This window comes from Drosophila elegans, unplaced genomic scaffold, assembly GCF_018152505.1.
Source record: "Drosophila elegans isolate 14027-0461.03 unplaced genomic scaffold, ASM1815250v1 contig_149, whole genome shotgun sequence".
In the NCBI taxonomy this organism is placed as follows: Eukaryota; Metazoa; Arthropoda; class Insecta; order Diptera; family Drosophilidae; genus Drosophila; species Drosophila elegans.
The window spans coordinates 6,457,906-6,478,503 of NW_024545513.1; the positions used below are offsets into that span (position 1 = coordinate 6,457,906).

Genomic DNA, 20,598 nt, shown 5'->3' on the forward strand with positions numbered 1-20,598 from the left:
ATTATGAACTAAATGCATTTACTAAGTATCCTTTTCTCAATTTTCAAATGTAATTTTCATATTTGATTAATCACTGGTTTGATATTCAATTCACCAGGTTTAAATTTGTAAATATACAAAATCTAGTTGTTTATTGCAAAATAAAATGAAAAAAAGTTGGCTATAAAAACAATTCAATCAAACAAATTGCGATTAAGTTAAAATTATTCCACATTTTCTCTTCGAAATTTATGGAAGATTATAACAAAAAGTAAAAAGCCACACTGGTGTGTAGTAACTAATGATATTACTTTGGAAAAATATAACAAAATTGTTAAACAAAAATCTAAACTGTCTAGTAATTGGCTTTAAATAAAGAATAATTGCAACATTGCTTGAACAACAAAGCATGGCGATGGAAAGTTATTTATAGGGGTACTGGTAAAATCACAAGATGAGGCGATTGCATTTAAAGCTATATGGAGATGTTTTGGGGTTCGATTAAAATGGAATGGGACAGCTCAAATTTTGGCTTCATTTTTATAGGGGTATGACACTAACTGACAGTACTACTGACCTCATGAAATAATACAATGAATAGGTAACTAAACTGAGCAGGAAAGTTTTGAAAAGAAATTGTGTTTATTTTTTTTTTACAGAAATTATAAAAGAAAAAACACTTTTGGTGCTTTTAAAGGATCCTTAACAGTGTCATAACCCTATTATTTGGAGGTTGTCGATAGGAAGAGGGAAACAATCAACTATGTACATTACAAAACGCAATGAAGGCGAGTCAACTGATTACTTGAACTTTTGTTTTTCTTTTGTTTTTTTCTGGGGAGTACTCTTATATTGGTTATAATTTTGGGAGGGGGTCTACACACACATAATAAATGGTGAAAACAAATTGGAGCTTTTGTTGCTGATTAACGCATATAGCAGCAGAAATTTACCTGAAGTTTTCAGAGAGATATACAATATATATAAGTATATTATATACATGAGTTAAAGAGATAGACACAAGATGTGTGTAAATAGAAAATCAAATCAAAATTGAAAAGATTTTAGAAAATGTTTCGTTAAAGAATTTTAGATCATGTGTGTGTGTGGGTGTGTGTGAGATTGTGTGGGTGTAGTTGTGCGCAAGAAAAAGAAGAGCACATAAAGAGACAGAGATGGCCAATCAGCAGAGAAACAGAGACAGAGATATGTGTTTGGGGCGATATAGCGAACGAGTTTTGATTGGGGTTATCGAGCTTTAGCTTTAGCTTTAGCTTTAGCTTTAGCATTAGCGTTAGCGTTAGCTTTAGAATAAATAGCGATTTAGCGATAGCTTTTCTGATCCGAGTGCGCAGCCCAGCAGCCAATTAAATGGGCGTGGTCGGTTCTGGGCGTGGTTCTTTGTAGTAGCTGTTCTGGTTGATGGTCTGCTTGTTGGTAATCGCTTGAGATTGGCTTGTATTTTCTGGTTAACTGGTTTTCTTGGTTTTCTGGTCGATTGAGGACTGCTGGCTACTGCTGCTGCTTTCGGATAGCAAAGTGTCCAAGGGCCGCGAGCCCGTACTTACCCTTAAAATCCCAAATATCCTCGGACTCGATTCGCTAATCAGGGACATTAACAAATCAATTATGGAAATGGTAACCAAAGATCCGTCCATGATATTCCAGCCGGACGTGAAGTAGGCGTCGGGGCCGTAAAACATTCCCGTGGCCACCACCTGCAATTTAATCACATTTAAATCAATTAAATAACATTATTAATATTACTTTAGCATAAATTCTCATACCTTGATGAACATTTCGACGCTAAAGACGACTGTGAACACGTAATTGGCTGTTGCCAGGAACAATCTTTCGGTGCTGCTTGGAGGGATGTTTGGTCTTTCCATGGCCAGGGTGATGCAGTTGAGCGCGATAAATAGCAGGACCACGTTGTCGAACCACTTTTGGTTGACAAACCACGTACAGATTTGCCGGAACCTGCAAAACGAAGGGCGTCGAAATGCAAATACGTGAAACAGAGCTCGCTGACAAAGTTGCAAATTAAATTTTTCACTCGGTTGAAAAGATACGGAAAAGAGGAAGAGTCCAAGTCAATGGCGGAAAAAATTACTTGTGTTGTGGAGAGCTTTGGCTTTATTGCTATCTTAATGGAAAGGAGTATCGTAAATTCACAATCATGGATAAAATACTAGAGACAGTATGCTTTCAGGCTATTTATTTATTTTCAATGTGCAAATGAGCCTACTATTTAAATTAAGGAAAACATAACATAAAAAATAACAATGCCACAATATAAAACCATAAAAAAAAAAAAAATAAAAAAATTAATAAAAAAAATTGATTTAAATGTTTTATAATGATTTTATAACAAGGGTTGAGGAATGGGCATGAATTGCTTTGCCAAACTTAGCGACGCTTATAAGCATTAAACAAAAATGGCCAGACTTTCGTAATTTTTATGAAGTTAGAGCTTTAAGAATTTTACAAAAATAAATGCACACCTGTTATCCTCGGGGAATATGTAGAGCGAGTAGTCCTCGCGCTCGGTGGTAAAATGCTTGGGCGTCAGCTGCTCGATGAGCATCTTGAGCTTGGAGTAGCGCTCGCCGCCTCCTGGCACCATGGAATGTGGCTGCATCGCCAGCTGCTGCTGCTGGTGGTCCTTGGACAAGCGGTGCTGCTGCTGCTGCTGCTGCTGCTGCTGGGTGGTCGAGGAGAAGGAGTCCTGCCGTTGCTGGAGCAGCTGCTGCTGGTGGAGCTGCTGCAGCTGCTGCAGCTCCTTCTCCTCGAGCCGCTTCTTCAGGTTGTAGTGGCTGATGGAGTTCTTGCGCTTGTCCCGCGCCTCCATGTACTGCTGCAGCATGTTGTCCGGCTCGTTGAGATTGCCGTACGACTTGTTCCACTTGTCCAGGTCCATCTTGGAGTTCGTGTACGAGAGCGACTTGCGGTTGGCCTCCAGATTATGCAGATTCAGATGCGAGGTCTTGCTGAAGGCCAGCTCGATGGAGCTCATCCTGCGTTGGCCGGGTCCCGGGCGCAGCTTGGGCTTCGGCGGCTGGTTCAGATTTTGATACACCTGCGAGTTGAATATGCAGGCCGAGGCCCGACGACTGCCAGGGTACATGGGCGCGCTGCCTATGCTGAGGGTATTCGATAGCCTCCGTATCGAGTTCTGTGGGCTCAGGCGATTCGTTTCCTTGGCGCCCGAGGAGGGACCGCTGCTGACCACAGCATTGCCACCTCTCAGCAAAAAGCTGTTGTCGTTGCCATTGTTCAGCTGCTGTTGCTGTTGCTGTTGCTGCTGCTGCGGCTCCTCCTCCTCCTGGGTCCTTCGAGCCGGATTGTCCTCGGTGGCCAGGGCCAAGGCGGAGGATCGTCGCTTCTTTGAGCTGCCCCGCCTCAATCGCTGCTTGAAACTGCCCTGTTGAGGGGGCGGGGCCAGGGGCAGGCGTTCGCTGGAGGAACTTCCACTGGTCGAGGCCCCCGTCGTGTTGGCACTCCTACCAATTCCTGCCACCACCGACATCTCGCCACCCGGCCCGGAACCCACACTCACATCGTTCAAACTGTGACTCTGACTCTGAGCCTCCGCCGAGGAGGAGATGGTGGGCACATAGATGGGCGTGGCCGCGGCCGTCGTGCTGGAACTCTTCGAAATGTCGTCGATGATCACGCTGTGCATGCTGGCCGAGCTGCCAGCGGTGCTGCCGACACCACCCACGCCCACTCCCACTCCCACTCCCATGCCCAACTGGCTGGCATTCAGGATGTTGAGGGGCTTGTGGGCCAGAACTGGCGAGGGCGGGATGAGATCGATGGAGGGTATGCCCTCGTCCAGACTCCGCTGTCCGCCGGTGAAGATGTTTGGCGGTCGCAAAAGCGATGGAGAGGGCGGACTGGGTGGCTGCGGATGGTTTATGGTATTGATATTAAATTAATTGATTTTTGCCGCTGCATCGTTTACAACCAGCTATGTGGACTTATGTCCCGCACTCACCTCCATGTCGCCCCACTGGCGGAAGCTCATGCCCGGCTCCAAAGTGGTGCTGGGCGAATCCTGCGGCGTGGCCGCCGTTGTCGTGATGATGGGCGGATCCCGGACGAGCCGGATTTTGGAGAGGCGTGGCGCCTCGCTGCGCCGCTCCTTGATCGAGTATGTCTGTGTGCGAGGGGGTGTGCAATGTCAAGTGGTGTCAAGGTCAAGTGGTGTGTTCAATGTCTGTCTGTGTAGTGATACCAACGCGCTTACCTTTTTGAGGCCGCCGCGCGGCTTGGCATGCTGCGCCCCTCCCTCCTCCTTGCCACCGCCGCCCGCCTCCCTGTCTCTGTCCCTGTCTCTGTCCCGCTCTCTGTCTCTATCTCTATCTCTGTCGAGTGGGAGACCAGAGGTGCCGCCAGCGGATGGACCGGCGGCAGACGAGGCGGGCAGCTCGTTGATCTGGTAGTCGTGGGTGGGCTGCAGCAGGCGCTGGCGGTGCATGTTGCTCTTGGCCTCGATGATCAGCTCCGCGGAGTCCTGCAGCTGCGGGTGGTGGGGATTACGAACCGTGGATTCAACTCGGACACGACACTCTCAAACAAACATACTCCACAGAAACACACATGCAGCATGCTATCACACACTCTATCTTCTATTTATTTTTTTCTTTTTGCCTTCCCAATCAATCACACCTGGTCAATTGCGGTCGCAATCCCAATACCGATCCCGCTCCCGATCCTCTCGAGATCTCACTTACCTTGCGCACATCCTCCGCCGATCGCCAGCGGTTGCGCACCTCGTAGTAACTATCGTTGGTGGTCGAGGAGTCCGCCTCGCTGCGCGACTCATCGTACATACCATCGCTGTAGTTCTCGGCCAGCGTCTCCTCGCGCAGTTTCTTAACCAACTCGCGCTGTTCGCGCTCGCGACGTTCATTTCGCTGAGGGAATCAAAATTTCAAAATTAGACTTTCTCGTCAACCGGCGTGGATTGCGGGTGGGGTGGTGGTGGTGGTTCTAATGGTGGCATTGGGCTTTCGAGGTCGTTGGGTCGACGGCGGGTCGGTCGCTTTTCGGACCCACTTGCTCGCTGGCTGCCTGGATCGGCAGGCACCACTTCCGGTCACATCCGGTGGAAAAGGGGCAGGATTTGGGAATGGTTCGCGACGCAAGCGATGCTTCATATTATGATATAAGTTTCACCTTGCTAACTAATTAAGCAATTTTATAACGATAAATCTAAGTCTATCAAAGCTGGCAAAGAGTGTCCCCATTATCAGTTTTCTAGTAATTATTTAGAGTTTATATTTTGTTGAATTAACAAACAACCAGTCAGAAATCGATATAAAGCTGTTCATAAAGGCATAATATAATTTGTTTTATTTAATAATATGACCATTTTTTTTACCATAAACATTAATTACGTTTATAAATGTTCTTCGTTAATCTGACTATTATTGCTATGTGAAATTCGAATAATCTTCCAAGGTGACAGCTATTACAACTTTATATAAACTTCAATAAATTGATATCACAATATTTTTAATAAAAACTTTTTTTTATATTTACCGATGTAATCAAACATATTGAATAATTGAGATGTTACCTTACTAAATTAAATCAAAATTTAAAGCGTCGCTTGCGTATAGTTGGTGAAAATATATTTATATCAAATAACACATCGAGCAGGATTTTTTTTTTCAAGTTTTAAGTTTGGGACAGGGGAATGATGTTGGCAAAACTCTACCTCTGAACTGAATCCCTCAACCAAAATGGCCACCAATAAATTAAATAGCACATAATTGCCGAACGTCATAAGGGCCACAAAGTACAATGCGGCCCAATGACTTGTCTTTTCCATTCCGTTGAACAGGACGACGTTCCAATCCTCTTGCGTCAGAATCTAAAAACATTTGTTTTCGTTTTTTTTTTTTTTGGTGATTTTTGTAGTTGTTGTTGTTGTTGATTGTTGTTGGAGTTGGAGTTTTATTGGAGTTGGAGGAGTTGTAGAATTGTAGTTGTTGATCGGTGGCAGTTGCAGTGGCGGGCGGCAAACGTGGTGCAGATTTAACATACATACGCATGGATATATATGTCGTGATACACATATCGGAATATATATCGTAAGAAGCGAAAGAAAAAGAACGAAATACCAATAAACAAATTTTGTAATTTTGTCGTTGTGGTGTGTGGCAAAGAAAGTAAGTAAGTAAGTAAGGCAGTAATTAGTTACGAAATACGAATGGAAAACGAATGGCAAAAATGTCAAAGGTCAGACAAAAGACAGATAGAAATATAGCGAGAGCAAAACAGCAAATGGTGTTTCAATTTTTTTTTTGTATATAAATACATGTGAGTACACATTGTGTCAGATTAGCATACTCATATGTACGTATATTGGGTGAGCATCAAAACACTAGCAGTTTGTTCATTTTGATGTTGGAAAACTCAGGCGCACATATAAAATAATCGTTAAACTTAAAAATATCATCGGTTAATAAGATTCCTGACCTCAAAAATGGGATAGACCCCAGAAAAGTATTTTTTCTTACTCATTGAGGCCAAAGAAAAGCAAATAATCCTGCAATCAAGGGGCAAAAGCCATGAAAATAGTTCCACAAACATAAAAAACCAAAAAACCCATTTTAGATTTTATTTTCAGAATGTCAAAACCATTTCTTTTGAAGGTGAGTAATTTTGATATGATTAATTTATTAGTGGTTTTTTATAACATATTCTTTTACATAGTTTTGACATAGCTAAAAACATCCGGATATAGGCATAGCTATAGTGAGATAGTCGGAAGAAAGATTTAAATGGGGACTTGAGGGAGATCAAGCAGGGGCGTCAGCTTGACTCAATATATCCGTGGACAGCTGCTCAAACGGACTATTTTTTATTAAACAATAATTCGTGGTGTGGTAAATGAAAAAAAAATTAAAAAGCAAAACTAAATTAAAACCAAGTTGAAATAATAATATAAGCGAGCTATAAGCAAAGCCAAAAGCAAATAAATTTAAGAGAAGCAGCGAAGGCTCTCAGACTAAATCAAAGAGCAAAAAGGCGCACAAAACTCTTGCATATAGAAATTTGTAAAAAGTTCAAAATTTTCATGGAGCTTTTTGTTTTGTTCTGTTTTTGCTTTGTACACAAAGTGCCAATATATTTTTCTTTTTCGTTTTTTGTTTTTTTTTTATTGCTATACAATACGAATGCGGTTTATATAAGAGGCAAATTAATTTGTTTTTTTTTTTTCTAAACTTTTGTGGCTGTACATTTGTATTGCGCATGAGCAACTTTAAAAACATATGTATGAACAACGCTTTTTATACAGCTTGCTTAGCAACAAATTTTTAAATTGGATCGACTAGGTGAAAAAAAGAGATATAGAAAAGGCAAAGATCGAGGGGAAAGCAGCAGCAGCAAATTGAGAAATAAAAACTTTCGTTTCTGTTTGAACAAGCCAACGAACAAACAAACAAACCAACGAACAAACAAAAGACTTAAATCAAGTATATACAGTTTGTATATGTGTGGCTGTAGATGATTTATTGGGCTCTGAAAGGTTGTGGGAGGTCGCAATCGAGAGTTGATTCAGGTCTGGCATACAATTATAAAGCCGAAAGCCAAAAGCCGAGGGCAGATTAAGGTGATGATCCCAAAAATCATGCAACAAAACTCGGAACATCAGCGGTTGTGGATTTTGCTTGGTTTATGTCATATGAGTGTGTGAGCGAGAGAGGGGGAGTGGGGGAAAAAAGAAAGAGAGAAAGACAGAAGAGAGAAAAAGAGAGAGAAAAAGATTGATGTGAGAGGACCGAGTGTTAGTCCTTTCCAAGGACCTTCGGTTACTTTTGTACAGCTGCCGCGAAAATCTTCGTATTAGAGATGTCAATGCTGTTGATAACTTTATCGAAAAGTATGGATTTTTAACCAAAAATCGTTTTTTTTTTGTTTACTACGATTTCTCTAAGCGATCTTCGGTATTATAAATCTTAAGTATTATTAAAACCAGTTCAATGGCTTTTAAGCATCAATTAACGAAATTTCATATTTTGACATCTCGTCGACTTAAACTTCAAGCCTAACAAAACCGTATTTTTGTTAAAGAAAACATTTGGTTTTGTGTGACAGAACGGAAATAATCCAAAGAACGGAATAATCGCAAAACGTTATGATGATCGTCCTTCCGTTCAAAATATATACACGGTTTTTTTGATTTCAGTATTTTAAGTTGAGCATACCCAATGGTCATGTGTTTGTGATTTCGAGTGTTTTGTGGGTGGAGAAAAACTCTACGACTACATTTGCTGGCATCAGAACCGAAACGAAATCGAAAATAAATTCGGAAAAAGCTGATTAAGAGAGAGAACTGAAGAGATACAACCAACTTGGTGAGTACGTAGACAAAGGCTAGGAGCAGGATAATGTAAATTAAGGCAAACAAAGAGGTCAAAGAGAGCAGAAACTAGAAACTGGGAACTTTTGTGGCTATAGGTAAGAATTCGTTAAATACTTTGTCATAATCACAATAATTTCAGACTGGTATAGGTATTGATAGGTATATTTTGTGACTGTTGTTCAATATGGGTTTCTATTTTTTTTTTTTTTTGGGATGTGGGTTGTACAGCTTTAGATGGTGGAGGGATTTCAGGGGATTAGGGCTGTGGGTAAGTGGGTGGAAGGTAGTTTATTGCTGTATTATTGTTCTTACTTGGAATACTGTGACTGTGGCCCACAAAATGTTGTTGAAGTGTTTGCGATCGCACTCGCATTGCGGATGCCGGCTGATTATTTCGGGACACGTGCACTCGCGTTCGAGTCCAGATTCGTCCAAAAATTTACAAAACTTACCGCCAAACAGATACATGCCGAGTATGCTGCAGGTTTATATATATGTTTTATATATACCGTATACATATGTATTTATTTATAGAGTCATAGATGTGTGTCTGTTATCATAGTTCATTAATGGCTATATAAACTGGTTCATAGATATATAGAGAGAGAGCTGGGTTCATATATATATATATATATGTATATTATATAGTTGCGATTCTTATGTCTAAGGATATAAACGAGTAGTAGGTTCATCTAGTGGTCCCTGTACATATAAATGTGGATTGGGTGTTTTTCGGGGCTACTTGTGATTCTCTAGAGCAACAAAATTTAAAGAGGCAAAGAGAAGAGTCTTCTTATCTGAGGCGGAGTCTGTGCTTCTGCTGGCATGGGCACTCCTGTTCTGTTCTACCTTTATTTTGGGGAGTTTTGTCTGTCTATATACACAGTGGATGGTGGGTAGTTCTCGATCTGGCCTCAATGCTTGCATATTTACATATACCTCCTACAATTGTGTGCTATTATTTTACAGTTGTTCTCGGGTCTTTCGAAATGGCAACTTGAACTGATCGAAAAACTCTACGGATTACAGAAGAATCTGTATGTGTTTTGCAAGTACGGTATGTTATGTTCTATATATGAGGAATGTGTTCCTTTAAGCATTCTGAGTATCTGAGTAAACAGGGGGGACTTCGATTACAGTTTAAAGTGGGAGATTGGTTGGTTATGCTTGTGTAAATGTGGCTGTGTCTGTGTGCGAGACAGTGGGAGAGACAGAGACAGAGAGAGTTCTCCTTTCAGAGGGTTTTTGGGTGGAGTTCTATACAACTTAGAGTCTAGAATAGCATATTGTCTAGAGAAAGGTATTTATACTTAAACGTAGGACATTGAGCAAAGTGTGTGACAAAAATCAAAGCATTTATATATAGTACACAAAGAAAAGCACGAGCGAGACAGCGAGAGAGAGAGAGGGATATATATAGAAAGAGAGCGAGACAGAGGCAGAGGTGTACAAATAATGTGTGTGTGTTTGCGATAGGTGTATGCGAAGTGTTCGAGATGCTGGATGCAAACTTTGTGCTACTCGGTTATTACAGCATGCAGAAAGCGCAACAAACTCGAACGGAAATGCTTACCTGGTGCATCAATGTACATCACACAAATACAAACACACATACAAGGATCTTATGGACATATATGGCTTATGGACATACCCATATATATACGAATATTTCGAACGACATGCGGATGCGCGCTGCTTGCTATGGAACTCTTAACGGTAAGGGTAGCGCCAACGGCAACGGTAATTCTAACGGTCAGCTAACGGTAATCGCAACGGTCAACGCATGCATGCCAAATCAATAATCGTAATCGTAATTGGTTTCGAAATCGAACTAACTTAAGATCAAATCAGGTCTTAAACTGAATACGACACTCAATAAAAGGGCACACCACAAATTAGTGCGAGCGAGCAAGATGGCTAGCTAGCTAGTCGATCTCGATGTCTGACAATCGAAATGCATCGATAAGAAATCAATCAAATCATAAGATATGTGTGTGCGAGTGATTGACCCGAATATCGATATCCAAATCACTCGCACCCACGCACAAAAATAAACAAACACATGATTAGACAGACAGACAGAGAGTGAGAGTGAGAGAGTGATAGAACGTCACAACAGTTATCGATTGAAGCGGAAAACAAACGGGTAATCGAATCGGAACGGAAACGGAAATGAAAACGGAAATCGTAATTGGAGTTAAAAGAAAGGTGAAAACGAAGAAAAGCAAAATGCTCAACGAATCAGAACGTAGTTCTCTGGGGGATTCGTAATGGGTTTTTTTTGGCTTATTTCTTTTTTTTTCTTTTTCGGTTTCATGAACAGTTAGGTTATCGTAATCATATCAGTAGCAGATTATGGCGTAACATTAGGAGTAGTAGTAGTAGTAGTAGTAGTAGTATAGATATATACATATAGGTTTACGTATGGTATAAGGCTGATAGCAATGGGTCTACCTGGAACACTGTGACGAGCGCCCAGAGCAGGCTGTCGAAATTCTTACGATCGCAAATCATCTCTCCGTTAACTTTCTCGCAGAATTTACATCCGAACAGATTCATGCCGAGTATACTAAAGTGATGGTTTGGTTTTGTTGATATATAATATGATATATATATATATTTTTTTTGTTGTTTGATTGTTTTTCGATATTGATTATATTTTTTAAATATATATTCTTATATATTTTTGTGTTTTTTGGTTTTTTTTTGGGTATTTTTTTGGGTTGTGTTTAGCATACAGTTTTTAGGTTTATTTTAATTTTCGGTTTTTGTTTTATTCGATTATAATTCGATTGTTTTTAGTATTTTTTTTAATTTGTGTGGAGTGTGACAAAGAGAGAAAGAGAGAGAGAGACAAAATATATATATATAGAGAGAGAGATAGTTAAGAAGAAAAAAGACAGAGTGTGGGTGAATGGTAAAGAGATACAAGAGAGAGGGAGAGAGAGCGAGAGCAAGGGAACTAAGAAGATCTAGTAAGTGTTCTTGTAAGTGAAGTGAGCGGCAACGAAAGCTAATAAATGAAAACACTCGGAAGCAGAGAGTTTAAAAAGAGAGCTTTCATGGCCCGCCCTTAAGGACTGAGATCGGACCACGGAACAGAATGGAAACAAAACAAAGGTACAGTTCACTTTCAAAGGAACTAAGGAGAAGCTTAAGCCTTGCAATTAATGGGAAATATTTGGTCCTTGGGTTTGTTTTTTAATGTTTTTTTCTGGTTTTTGATCTTCAGTTTTCAGTATTCTGATTTATTTTAGTTTTCTTTTTGAGTTTATTTAGGGCATTTATCGAGTTGGTTTATCGGTAACGATGCTGGCTTCTTTCGTGTTAAGCTCCATTTACAGTTCGTTTGGTTCATTATTCGCTTGTTAGGATATAGCATGTGATATTATTATAGAGTCTGGTCGGATGTTTCGTGTGGCTGTTATGTTTTTGCTATTCTAACTACACAAACTGGATTACGTTTAATTTAGCAACTAGGCTAGCTAATATGTGTGATCTTGTTGTCGTTCTGTGTGTGAATACTGGATTTTCATAGTTTTACGTGTATATCAATTACGAGTAATCATATATATATATATAAATAGAGAGAGAGAGTACGGGTATATATAGGTATGTATCAAACTGCAGCGACTGCAACTACACAATAAGTAAGCGTACGATCTTTTTAAGTATTTTTAAGTTTAATTTTTCCAAATACTTTTATTTTGTCGAGTGTATTCTTTGGCGTGAGTGTGCGTGTGCCGTGTCTGTGTACAAAGCTTCGAGCACCAAAGCTTTAAAGCCCGCATTTTCAAGTCTTCTGGCAAAAGCATCAAAACCAAGCCGAGCTTTCTTGTGTGTGGGTGTGTGTGTGTTGTGTTGCAGTGTTGGTTAACGCTAAAAGAAGCTAGGATACACACTTAGTTAATTTGAAATGGAATAAAGCGTTTTTTGGCTAACTAACTAAGCTAACTAATTGGTTCTGTGGCTGTTATTGCTGTAGTTGTAGTGTGTTAAACCAAATGAGCTTTAAATGATTGGGTGTTATAGAGAGAAAGAGAAAGACAGCGGAAGTGTTGGAAAGAACTTGATTGTGGTGTGTTGAGAAAGAGTTTTTGAAGGTCGTAAGAAAGTAGAGTATAGAACATATCCCAAAAAAGTTGATTAAGATGGGCAGCGACAATTTGGTCGGTGCTTGAAATTCATATTGAGAAAGAACCGAGCGAGAGAGTTATAGAAACAGAGAATTTCAGAGATTAGAGAGGGAGAAATTGTGTCCGTGTAAGTGAGATGTAAGAAGGTGTTTGTGTGTAAGAGTAATGCAAAGTGAACGAGCGAGGACTCAAAGTGTACGACAACTAACGACACTTTTGGGATTGAAAAGAGAGCATAAAGTGGATTATAGAGGATCGGGGGAGATATAGCGAGATAGAGTTATATATTTCAAGTGATACGGGTACAGTTCTTGCTGATACGGATACGAGATCGATTGCTTAAAAAGTTACACAAATTGTAACGTCATCTAACTACGATTCTTCCATAACTTTCAAATGTTACTCAGGAACAGAAAGTGAGAAAGATACCAAGAGATAGAACATAAGAAACAGTGATGAGAGAAATAGAGAGAAATCGTTAAGAGATCGCTTGGAGAGACATTAAAGCAGATCTTTACTCATATAGGCAATACTCAAGTGGTACGCAGAAGAAACGATCGTGGCGAAAAAGTACTTAAATGAGGGTGGGGTTTTGGGGAGAGGTATGGGGTTCAAGATATACGTGTTAGTCTTTGTATGATTATGGGGTGGGCAGGGCTCGAAGTCTTTGGAATCCTTGCGAACTAGGGAAAATGGGATGAAAAGGGCAGGAATAGAAAGATCCACTAAATGATAAAAAGTTCAGCAGTTATTCAAACTCGACAAATTTCATAAAGTTTATACTAAAGTTTTTAATAAGAACTTGAGTCAATTCATCGGAACTTTTTTTAAGCACGATTTAATATATTGCTTTAAATAGGGACTATCTTGAAAGACTTTAAGATGCAAATCTGCTTGGATTGAATATGATATATCGATTTAAAGACCCTAGTTTTATTTAAGGAAATTTTCAAGAGTTTTTTAATCATAAAAAGTCATAAGACCATTATACTAATGTAAAATGTGTATACTTTTGACCTTTCTTTCCTGTACAATAATTGTTTCTGAATTGTTCTGAAGGTAAAGGGAAAGCGATGTATTTTCTAGAATGATGGGCTAATGGCTGGGTGGGGGAATCGGTTGGCTGGATGGGTTAGTTGAAGGACGTTCATCTATGTGGAAAGCAGCTAGTGAGGCGCTAGAAACTGTTAGACATAAGAGGACTGCTATGGGCTAACGAAACTGAACTGTTTCTGTTTCTGTTTCTGTGGCTCGGGTTCTTTGGGTTAATCACTCTTTTTCATTACATTTATTTGTTGTTTGTGGGGTCGCGTTCGATAACTGGTTGGCTATCGATTGTTGATTATATTGAATTTTCTTTCTTTTTCATCATTACTTTTGTTATCTCCGCATTCTTTGTGTGTTTGTGTTGATGTCTTCTTTTCTTCGGTATGTGAGTCTGTCTGTGTGCGTTAGTGTGGGTGTGGTTGTATTGTGTACCCATGTGTATGTTTGTGTTTGTGAGTTGTGGTGAATAATCGGCAATCGAACTCACCTGAAGATGAAGATGAACAAAACGAGCAGGGAAAAAAATACGGCCACGTTGTCCATGGTGCGAAGCATCACAAATAGCTGGCGTCGCAGGTTGGGCATGAAGCGAACCAGCTTTAGGATTCGAAGCAACCGGAAGGTCCGCAATACGGACAGACCGGAGCCACCGCCCCCCGTTCCATTACCCATGAACGTCTGGCAGATCTCAATGGCACTGATTTTGGGGTGAACATTGTAAAATATACTTCCAGAGAGGAGTTAACAAAACCCCCTCCCAAACTCACCTGAGAATCACAATGATGCCATCAAAGACATTGAACCCATTGGCTATATAGCGAAACGGACCCTCGGCCACCACCTTCAGCAACATCTCAACGGCAAAGATGCCCGAAAAGACGACGTTGCTCGTCTCCACAATGGCGGTCAGTTCCGGCGGTTGGTTGTGGTACTCTATGCCCATGGACAGGGTGTTGATCAGGATGGCCAGCAGGATGCCCTGCTGGAAGTACTTGTGCTCCACCAATCGCCGGATGTAGCGACGGGCCCAACTGCAGACGCGCGACAGGCAGCGGTAGACGGCGATCAGACAGCGGGTCGTCGGCGATCTCTGCCTGGGCCGTTCGTCCAGTGGCGACAGGGCGTTCTGGTAGAGATCGTAGCAACAGGCATAGTCCTCCATATAGTTGCCGGTGGGAGTGCGAGATTCTCGCATTCGCGAGTTACCCTGCCGTGAGCGATAGTTCCGGCTGTGACTGGTGGTATTGTTATTATTGTGATGGTGGTGCGATCCATGAGACTGCTGGTGGTGCTCCTTGCGGCGGTGGTTCGCTGTCTGGGTGCCGATGGGACCCACCACAGCCGACACAGTCGAGGGTTCGAGTGTCTGCCCCGGATCGCCGGCCGTTGAGGCAACCATCACAGTGGCTCCTTCGGCGCCCGGCGGCGGCGTTTGGTTTTGTCCTGTCGCCAGGGAGCGTGGCTTGTGGTGCGCTCGCAACGCCTCGGCAGTGTGCGGATCGCAGCGGGCCAGCGATGTGTAGAATGACTCTAGCGTACTCTGACCTGTCGGCAAGGCCGCTGAAAAGGCCACAGAGAATGCTAAGAGCTCTTGACAAGTCATCGCATCGTGTATACCAAGTTCAGAGCAATCGGCATAGGGATTGGCAATTGTGCCGATAGTCTGCGGTAAATTCACCTGCAAAATAGGATTGGCAAATCGTGTATGAGCATTCTCATGTTTATTTAATTCGACAAAATTGCAAAAAAAAAAACTTGAGTCATGAGAAAATTGGCTGGTCAAGTGCAAGAGCAGGGACTTCGAAAAGGTAAGTCCACCCGAGGGCGCCATTTTTCAGTTTCCTTAAGATTACTACAAAAATGTCTTAGTTTTTTTGTAACTCACCTGCCAGATGCTGCCATCGCCGGCCTGGGTCATCTTCTCCGTGGAAAAGATGTTGCTTTTCTCAGTGGCTCCACCGGCACCTGCAGCACCTCCTCCACTGGCACCATTCTGGTGGCTATTAAGTCCGGAACTGTTGTTGCTGCCACCGGCATTCGCCGCCGCCGCTGCCGCAGTTCCTGCAACGGTGGCCACTGTGGTGGGTACCGTGGTGGTGGTTCCCGTCGCCGCCGGATCAGCATTGAGGGCGGGGGGCGTGTGCAGCAGTACATACTCGTTGAACATCACCGATGGTCGGCGACTGGCCGAGGTGGGCGGACTGAGGAATCCAGAGGTGCACGGGTGGCTCTGCGGAGGTGCGGTGGTACAACATAAATGATATTAGAGGGCTTACAATAACTGGGCGGGAATGTCAGGTATTTATAGGGAATGAAATGGAAGCTAACGCTCAACTGGGTCTAGGACTAACTACACGCTAATTCCAGTAACCATAATATTACAAGCAGGGCTACGGGATTTTAGGGCTAATTATTACAAAATGGATTCCGAAACAACCTGAAGCTTGAAAACATATTACTTTTAATTTAGAATGCAAAACCTCAGTTTTAATCAACCAAAACTTTCTCACCTTCTTGCATACTTAGGGAAATTTGGTTTGTTTTTTCAATTTAAAAAGTTTTTGATACCAATAGTTTACCCGGACGTTGAATTTTAGTAAAATTCATTACACTCTTTAATCCTTAACTATTTTTGACGACCCCGCCTAACATTTATTATGGGCTTAATGGGGGACATATGCACATATACACAGGTCGGGTTATTGTCTCTGCTTTCGAACGGCGGTTACATATGCAAACAAAACAAAACGAAATGATATAAATAATTAATGGGCATTTCGGCGGGACAATGGGCTGGAACAATGGGCTACAGATTTATCAATGGGACAATCAATTCGCTATGTGCTTATAAACACAGAAACTAAAAAAGAAGCTATTACAATTGCACTTAATATGCAAAATATCGTTTATATCTACAATTTGTATGGGGTTTTTCTCTATCCATTGGATTTTATGTAATTTGCATATTTGGTGATACTTGTTCGCAGGCTGAATGCCCTTGTTTATTTTGTGTGTGTTTTTTAGGACATTCAGACTTCGGTGCCACCGAAGTTTCGCTGCGCTCTTTTATAAATTATGCTGGCAATTTATACATATTATTTTACTTATTTATAGTTCTGTACCTTGCCTAAATTTCCCAACTGCAGCTATGAGAATTAACAAGTTTTGTAACAAATATGAGAGATTATTATTATTATTATTATTATTATTTTCATTTGTGGCTGCTGTTTTAAATGCTGTCTGTTTTTGTAAGCTGGCTATTTTTTGGGTTGGGAATTTGGAAATATATATTTACAAATATTCTGTTTCTGTTGCTGTTTATCTTTACTGTTTTCGAATCGATTTGGGTGTTCTCTTCTCTGTGGATTGGGCTGATCTACGTAAGGGGTTGCATACTCACAATTAGCTGTTCGGAATCAATCATTTGCTGCGGGAACTTGAGCAATATGGTCTTTTGCTCGGCAGCACTGCCTTCGGGTTTCAACTGGTGATGAGCGGTGGACTTTTTAAGCGAGGAACCTCGTGGTAATCCATCTGCGCCCAGCGATTGCTCTGTGTTGTCGGAGGAAGAGTGTTGTTGCTGCTGCAGCTGTTGCTGATGATGATGCTGCTGTTGTTGCTGTTGCTGTTGCAGCAACTGATGTTGCTGGTGGTGGGCCGAAGACATTGTTACACTGGCGGCACTACCGTTTATCCCATTGACTAGAGCCACTGTGGTGCAACTGGCTGCATTATTGTTAATATTGTTGCTGTTGTTGCCACTGCCGTTGTGGTTGCTGCTCGTGCTGTTGTTGTTATTGTTATTGTTGGCCGAATTGAGCGGCACCATTACGGTAATCATCTGATCCTGAATGCTGGACGGCTTGCGATTACTGTACTTGGGGCACTTGGGATGATGGCACTTGATCCGCGACGGCGAGAAGGTCAAATTGTCGGCATTGGGCAGAAGGCCCTCCTTACGCTGTTGTCGCTGGTACCTGTGGTGCCACACAGTGGTATTTTGAGTGGTTTCAGTGGTTTGGTGGCAAAGCGGCAGAGTGGGTGAAATAACAATTCGATTAGCGACAAGTTTAACTGACAGTTTGCGGGGTTTACACACTCATGTCTGTACACAAAACATCGTGTTCTCTGTTTTTGGGGTCGCAATTGGGTGGGTCAGGTGGCACGGAGATGTGGGTGGTGGTTTCGTTGCACGTGCATCGACTAGAAAGGTGTGTGTGTGGGTGTGTGGTGAGGGGGGAGTGTGACAATGGGGTATTCATTTGTACGTGCACTCTCATTAGTGTCAGTGCCATGTCGCGTGTGTGTGTGTGCGTGTGCTTAGCCATTAGACAGACAACAATCGCAATTACATAATTCAATCAAATGAACTAAGGACAACGACAGTACAAAAATGCAAATGATCCAAATTAACACGAGTCCCATTTGCGGATTCAGTGCCATTCGCTTAACTCGGTATTCTGTATTCTGTACTCTGTACTTTGTTCTAAATGTGGCATCATTGTGTGGCAGCAACATAGTGTGAGGCACGTGATGGGGAGAGGTGTTGGTTGCAGAGATAGGTCACCAAAAAGGTGGTCTTGATTAGCTAATTAGTCTGGCTCGACAAACTACATCATGATGGCTGATTGTGCTTCAAGAGAAGACACAGCTTGGCAGAGGTTTATCATTAATCACAGTGTATAACTTATGGGTTACTTCATTCATAAAAATCTATTGGTCTTCATCGTCATCGAAAACTAGTTTTCAAGCCTGAGTTTAGATATTTCCATTTTACTTAAGATTTCTTGAACAATACATATTTTGTTATGTATGGAAGGAAAAATTGATTTTATCTATTAACTTTACAAAGAGATTTTTTACTTCATTGTCAAAATATTTTTTAATTTGTAATATGTTAAGGACAACCCAATAATTTTATATGTGTGGGAGGTTTGAAAACCTTTTAACAATGTAAGATGCACTTTTTAATATGTTATAACTGTTCTAGCTTCACTTTTTTAGCTATACAAATTCATGCCCTGGTCACTAATCTCGATGCTAAATTAGGTGCGAAACTAAATTAAGTACTATATGATATAGCCATTGGCGAAACACTCGAGCAGATGCTTAAATCCAAAACTAAGTTACTTGAACAAAAGTTACATTTGAAACATAAATAACATTTTTTTAGCAACCTAAAAGAATCTTCTAAAATAAAAAAAAAAAATATTAAAGTAAATAAATAAAAATTAAAATGAGTAAGATAAGAGAAAAAAGAAAGTTGGGGAGCATCTCAAACCAATGATGTAGTATAAAATAATTAATAGGCTATAAATAATACATATGATAAATATAAAACAAGGGAATATAATCTCTTCGTGTAAAAGAGGTGCCCTTTTCAAGGCCAAACCAAAATGGAATTAAGTAATCTTTCAAAATTTTTTGAGAAAATCGCAGGTGATTGGGGCAAAGTCCTTGTTTGCTGCTCGAGTTCCCCTGTCAGTGTGAGTTAAGCTTTTTGCCGAGAGGGATTAGTGCGCTAATTACTCGCTTTAATGGGTTAGTAATCAATCAAGTTTCAAGTGACTAAAGCCTACAGCTTTCTATAGCTCCTCTTTTTTTTTTTTTTTTTTTTGTTTTGCTTCGCGGTCGAGGGGTCGATTAAATCAAACAGAGACAGTCAGACTGAGACAGAGAGAGATGGACAGGGAAGGACAGAGAAAGAGAGAGAGACATGGGGAAGGGAACGGAAGCCGGAAACCGGAAACTAAATTAACGAACGAAAGACATAATTGAATGAAATCAAAAGGTACAAGCAGCATACTTATATAATCTGTACTTCTTTAACATTCGTCTCTTGAAGCGGCGCCACAGATGGGCGATATATTTGACGATCTCCGCGTAGCAGGTGGCCGGTTCCGAGTTGTTTGTGCTGCTGGCCAAGGTCGAAGTGGAGGTGTACCGCGCCCTCTCCTGTCGCATCCGCTCCATTTCGCGTTTCTTCGTCTCCGAGAATTGCGTGGCGATGACGACCAGGCACAGGTTGATCATGAAAAACGAACCAATCTGTAATCGATAAAAGAAAACACACAGATAAAACAAGTTTCACGATTTGATAAGGCCACCACCCCCCCCACCGTGGAAACAAACCGAAAGCCCCCTGAAATGTGCAATTAAGGATATCCAAAATGATATCTGTGCAAATATGGGGAAAAAAAGGTGGATTCGCGCCAGCAGGTGGCGCTTTTGTAGTTGCTGGAAAAACTTTTCGCATTTCCGTTTAAAAGTTTTCGTTTTCATTGCTGCCAGCGACAAATGCAAGCTGAAAGTTTTCCCATGCCTTTGTTTATGCTCTCTTCCGTAAAAACACACAGCAAACACAGGGTCCTGTGATGGGTCCTTGGGGAGGACCTACCTTTTCAGCCAGCCACTTAAATTCAATTAGCTGGGGGATCGGCAAACGCCACATGGTGGTCATCGGGGGGATTACAAGGCACTAGGCGGCCCAGAGGCTGATCTCGAAACTTAAAATCACAAAACTTCAGCTTCCTCCGACTGTCTGGTTTAATTCGCTGAAGCTGGCTTACGAATTATTGAAAAACTTAGTTAGACCAGCAGAGCAAACCAAGTTTCAAAGTTCTCATCAGAAATAAAATCAGTTTTTTATCTTGTCGAGACAGCTTAATGATAGAAGTTTTAAATGCCTATTTTCTTCTTGAATAGGTTGAGTTGTTGAATTAAATTCAATTGCCGTAGTTGAGGTCGATTTTTGTCTTTTCAAAATTCCAAAATACGGACTTACAGAAATAAATATGATTTCGCAGTGGAATACAAACAAAAGTTTGTGGCTTAAATTTGCTGAAATTTACGTTACTTTTTTTTAATTCTCTGTAGTTGTTTGGTACATTTTCTAACATTTTAATGATGTTATTCTTTTAAAATGCGAGATGAAGTTCCAATTATTTATATCTACACCATTGCATACTTTCGAAATCAAAACCTGGCCATCAACATGCTCTTAAAAGTCCTAATTTCCACAGCTCATAAGTTGTACTTCTCCCTCCGAGTGCT

General features: G+C 41.3%; 1 protein-coding gene across 11 annotated transcripts in view; it reads right to left on the reverse strand.

Moving 5' to 3' along the window:
• The window catches only part of LOC108140784 (voltage-dependent T-type calcium channel subunit alpha-1G), a 90,556-nt gene that overhangs the window by 6,156 nt on the left and 63,802 nt on the right, over window positions 1–20,598 (reverse strand). For 3 of the 11 annotated variants that reach the window (XM_041708032.1, XM_041708038.1, XM_041708031.1), the window contains 14 exons: window positions 19,352–19,593; window positions 16,946–17,522; window positions 16,668–16,691; window positions 15,431–15,775; window positions 14,313–15,223; window positions 14,033–14,242; window positions 8,675–8,840; window positions 5,708–5,863; window positions 4,719–4,901; window positions 4,232–4,504; window positions 3,980–4,141; window positions 2,484–3,886; window positions 1,767–1,959; window positions 1,548–1,697 (listed from right to left, as the gene is read on the reverse strand). In XM_041708032.1, coding sequence (XP_041563966.1) covers window positions 1,548–1,697; window positions 1,767–1,959; window positions 2,484–3,886; window positions 3,980–4,141; window positions 4,232–4,504; window positions 4,719–4,901; window positions 5,708–5,863; window positions 8,675–8,840; window positions 14,033–14,242; window positions 14,313–15,223; window positions 15,431–15,775; window positions 16,668–16,691; window positions 16,946–17,522; window positions 19,352–19,593 — 4,995 coding nt within the window. Of the gene's footprint in view, window positions 1–1,547; window positions 1,698–1,766; window positions 1,960–2,483; window positions 3,887–3,979; window positions 4,142–4,231; window positions 4,505–4,718; window positions 4,902–5,707; window positions 5,864–8,674; window positions 8,841–10,816; window positions 11,014–14,032; window positions 14,243–14,312; window positions 15,224–15,430; window positions 15,776–16,667; window positions 16,692–16,945; window positions 17,523–19,351; window positions 19,594–20,598 lie in introns of those variants that run through there. The other 8 variants (XM_041708040.1, XM_041708035.1, XM_041708041.1 and 5 more) reach the window with 6 other exon arrangements.